The following is a 4,648-nucleotide window of genomic DNA, read 5'->3' as shown; positions in this document are numbered from 1 at the left end:
CATCAACTTGTTTTACAGGAGTGACTTAAATCAGCCTTGTGTTGAACACAGTGGTATCCATTCTAGAGATTGGTCTCGATACGCTCATAAGTAAGACGAAAGGAACCGGTTTCCTCACAAATAGGTCTATATGTCTCTCCAGGCTTGCGTTTATGTTAACGAGAGTAATGGGGTTGAAAGGGGTTAAAGAATAGTCCATTGAGCAGGCAAAGGAGGTTAAATTTTATTATTGATGCTGCACTTGTCGAGATCGAGACTAAGAACGTCACCGCAGCCACACCAATAAAATGGCTATAACTTTCGTTTTTAATAGGAGGAGGTTTTCTGAAGATTCCACGACAGTCTTTTTTCTGTTTGAATTTGAGGTCAACCATGGCATAGCCTCCTACAATGGTAAGAACTTGGCAGCTAAGTCTGAATAACTTGTTGAAGCTGCCAGGTGTCGACAAATGTCTGTTCGAATGCAGTCAGTACCCTGACTAACTGAGACCTCAGCGTTATAGAGGTCACTGTAGGAAGGAGGTGACCAATACCTTAGAAATTTGTTACTTATGGGCACCAATTTCGTGTCGTGGATCATAGGATTTTCTATAACCGATGACTGTCCACGACTGCTTATTTAGATTCCAAGCCAAATTATTTGGCTATAAATTCAATATCCGCCAACTGTGGACACGCCCCACCCCGTAACAATTAGTCCGACACCCCGTAGTCGGGAATCGTATAATTAAAGCATTTTTAAATTTACCAATAAGGAAAGGAAAAACGTCGGATGTGGTCGAACACATGACATTCTAAATTCTATGTCTCGGTGGGATCGGATCTACGTAGCACGATTTGAATGAAATTGGACGAAAATGTATATGGGAAATAGATCTAAATCTGAACCGATTTCGATTTCAAAACTTATCACTTGTTATTCTACACTTACTTCGGTAGACTGTGCAAAATTTCATATCAATTAAGGGGACACCCATTCCCCAACCATTCTCGATTTCTAAAAATTTAATTAATTTTTTATTTAATTCAATAATGTTCCTTTAAAATTGCAAGTGAACAACTTTTTAAGATATATATCCTATTTATTAGGTAAGCATCAAGGGAAGCAAAAGTGATTCTCAATTTTAATAAGTGTTTTTCTCGAAACCGTGATTTTATGAAAGGCGGCCACGATAACTCAAAAACTAATAATCCAATCCTTTCCACATTTTTACACGTTATTATGTACCTATATACCTATCGTATGAACTAAGATTAATGTAATCGGTCAAGACCTTCCCTCAAAATATTTTATTTTATTATTTTTTTAATGTATCCCATTTCACCATAAGGAAAATAAACCAAATACAATTTTATTCATTATAAATGTGTTCTATTATTTTATTGGTTTCAAATCTTTATATAATTTTTAACTTGCTGAAATCCCCGTTTTCAAAATGGGACACTTCTCTACATTCCAATTCGTCTTATTTATTGCGGCTGTTGTTTAACATCATCACAAGAAATTTGATTGGTAATTTTCAAAGGCAACAAGGACACGTTGTTCTTTTTCAAAGCACTGGCTGCCTTATCAATCACGGTGGCACTGGGTATTTGGGCACGGGTTAAAATCCAAACAATGGCTAAGAAATTAATTAATAAACGTCATTCGATTTCTTCGATCCCTTTAAATCTAAAATTAAAAACTTACTTGAATGCGAGTTATTATTTAAAGGTGTACAGGAGTAGACCGTGGCATAATTATCATAATCTGTATCCAAAATCCAATAATTTGTGGTTACATTATAGGCTGGCGATACGGGAAATTTGACAAATAATTTTCCAGGTGAAACTATGGTGGCGGAACCAATAATATCTTCATAGATATTGGAGCTGGAAAAATAGAAAATATATTTTTTTTTATAAATTAAATAATTCGCAATAAATAAAATAATTCCCAAAAAAATAAATATATATCAAAACTAAATACTGCTTTTAAATAACAGAATTAAAATTATTAAAAAAAAATATGTATCTTCACTTACTTCTCATTCACCAAACTATTTTGCACTCTAACCGTGCCATCAGCATTTAGGGTATATTTCGCCGTTACACATTTACCCTCATTTTCAAAATACACCGGATATTTACCATATTCATACCATGAACCTAAATATTTTTCTAAATCCAAACTATCTACAGTTTGAATATTTTCTGGACATGGACCGGAATAAATAACTTGAGCAGAAGTGCCAGCAAGTATGGCACCCAATATGATTAGAATAGTAGATCTGCAACAAAAACACAATTTAGAGATCAATTACCAAAATCCTTGTTTCACTCCTTGCTTACTGTTTATACATGGCGATTCCTTTATGCGAAACTTCTTCTACGACCGATTTCTCTGAAATTTTCGAGCAATATAAGCAAACTTTCTTATATGATCATCGTTTTTTATATTGATTTTCTATGGGGTTCTAAAATTAAAGTATTTGTTTTTTTTCATTTTTAATTGCAAAGTCGCAAACACTTAAAACACAGACGTACACACACACACTCACATTTTATTGATTCATTAAGAAATTATTATCTTTTGTTTATCGATTTTGTAGTGTTATTGTTTTTATTTTCGTTGTAAGTGTTTTTTTATTGACTTTCTCACCGTGTGTCTAGCTTTGAGGGAGGGGCAAGCATTGTAAACAGTGACCACTTATATTGTTCTTATCAGTGAAGTTGATTACATGTAGATGTGTTTTCGAACACCAATATTGGTAAATAATTGTTATGAAATTTTAAAAACTAAGGCTCATTTTTTGACTTGGTCGCCAATTTTTCTAGTGATGACTATGCATTTTTAAACCCGTAATAGCGCCCTAATAAATATTCTATTGTTTCCTTTATTCCATTGTTTCCTTATTTCCATAAGAGTACCTCTGCATTGGTGTTACAAAATTCGCATATGTATTTTCCAAATTATTTTGATGCATTCCATTACTTCCTTATTTCAGATACTTACCGACCTCTGCATTGATGTTACAAAATTCGCATATGTATTTTCCAAATTATTTCGATATAAATGCTAAATACAATATATCAAACAAGTGTTGATACGAACAATAAGACCAAGCGAATGTTTAACATAGTATATGATCTAGGTAAATTAGAAAAAACGAGTCAGCACATAACGATGAAAAAATTAAATTTAAAAAAGAAAAATAAAACAACAAAGTATTGTTTCTTGTTCACACTTTCTCTTTGACGAGAAACCAGTATTTTATGTTTTATGAATTGTATGCATAAAATGCAGAAATCCTGACATTGGCTACATTTGCTGAACCCTATACACTAGAATATACGAATTATTTTTTCTGTGCTCTTTTAACTCATCTTACCAAGTTTCTGTTATTTTGATTGGAAAAGTTAGTTACGACCTTCAAGTGAACTATGTAAAAACATAGTCCACTATTAGAAGACCTTCTATTCCTCTATAGGAATATCTCGACTATCTCGACTTCTATTGGAAGACGTTTGGTCATCATATTAGAAAACATTCTGGTCTTCTATAAGTAGACCTTATCATCTTCTATTAGGAGACCTTTTGGTAGAAAACCAAGACTTAGAAGGCGTTATCATTTTCTATAAGAAGACCTTATCATCTTCTTTTAGTAGACCAGCTATTCGTCTATTAGAAGACCTTCTGATCTTCTATTAGAAGACCTTCTAATTAGAAGACCTTCTGGTCTTCTATTAAAATATCTTCTCGGCTTCTATTAAAAGGCCTTATCGTTTTCTATATGAAGTCTTTCTGGTGTTCTATATAAATACTTCCTGATCTTCTATAAAAAGGCCTTCTATATGAAGACTTTCTGGTGTTCTATATAAATACCTCCTGGTCTTCTATAAAAAGGCCTTCTAGTCTTATATAAATGAAGACCTTCTGTCTCTTCTTAATAAAACCTTCCATAAAAATACATTCTGGTTTTCTATAAGAAGACCTTCTGGCCAGTAGTGTAATACCTTCTGTTATTCTATAAGGAGACCTTGTGGTAGAAAACCAAGACTCTGAAGGCGTTATCATTTTCTATAAGAAGACCTTATCATCTTCTTTTAGTAGACCTGCTGTTTGTCTATTAGAAGAGCTTCTAATCTTCTATTAGAAGACCTTCTAATCTTTTATAAAAATATCTTTTCGACTTCTATTAAAAGGCCTTTTTCTCTTCTATATGAAGACTTTCTGGTGTTCTATATAAATACCTCCTGGTCTTCTATAAGAAGGCCTTCTAGTCTTATATAAATGAAGACCTTCTGTCTCTTCTTAATAAAACCTTCTATAAAAATACATACGGGTTTTCTATAAGAATACCTTCTGGCCTTCATTCTATAAGAAGAGCTTATTCTCTTCTAAAGAATACCCTATCCTCATCAATTATAAGGCATTCACGTCTCTTCTTAAGAAGACTTTTTGTTCTTCTATAAGAAATAATAAAACATTTCAAATTATCCACTTTTACTGTGAGGAGGTTTTTCACCATATGAGAACTAGCTCCCATTTGAATTTTACGACTATTTTATTATTTAATTGATTAATTTTTGATTAACTACTACATATTTTATTGGATACAAAATTCTAATCATTAATTCCAATATTCTTTTCATTCTCTTCCAGAAG

At 32.7% G+C, this 4,648-nt stretch overlaps 1 protein-coding gene across 1 annotated transcript; it reads right to left on the bottom strand.

Annotated features, from left to right (window-relative positions):
- Positions 1 to 1,470: 1,470 nt before the first annotated feature.
- Positions 1,471 to 2,342, bottom strand: LOC133324731 (apolipoprotein D-like). Its single transcript, XM_061533570.1, has 4 exons — positions 2,332 to 2,342; positions 2,025 to 2,270; positions 1,691 to 1,872; positions 1,471 to 1,622 (listed from the first exon to the last, which is right to left on the bottom strand). Exons 1-4 carry the CDS (start codon positions 2,340 to 2,342, stop codon positions 1,471 to 1,473), a joined length of 591 nt encoding a protein of 196 aa, XP_061389554.1.
- Positions 2,343 to 4,648: the final 2,306 nt, after the last annotated feature.

This window comes from Musca vetustissima, unplaced genomic scaffold, assembly GCF_032173495.1.
Source record: "Musca vetustissima isolate MV318-11 ecotype Yass unplaced genomic scaffold, APGP_CSIRO_Mvet_v1 utg20051, whole genome shotgun sequence".
Classification (NCBI taxonomy): Eukaryota; Metazoa; Arthropoda; class Insecta; order Diptera; family Muscidae; genus Musca; species Musca vetustissima.
The sequence above is the reverse complement of the archived record's forward strand: the minus strand, read 5'-3'. Positions and strand labels throughout refer to the sequence as shown.

Excerpts from the sequence above, each read along its gene's own strand:
- LOC133324731 (XM_061533570.1), bottom strand. Across the intron at positions 1,873-2,024 it reads AATAGTTTGGTGAATGAGAA|CTCCAATATCTATGAAGATA; the intron begins GTAAGTGAAGAT and ends CTATTTTTCCAG. Across the intron at positions 1,623-1,690 it reads AAATAATAACTCGCATTCAA|CCATTGTTTGGATTTTAACC; the intron begins GTAAGTTTTTAA and ends TTAATTTCTTAG.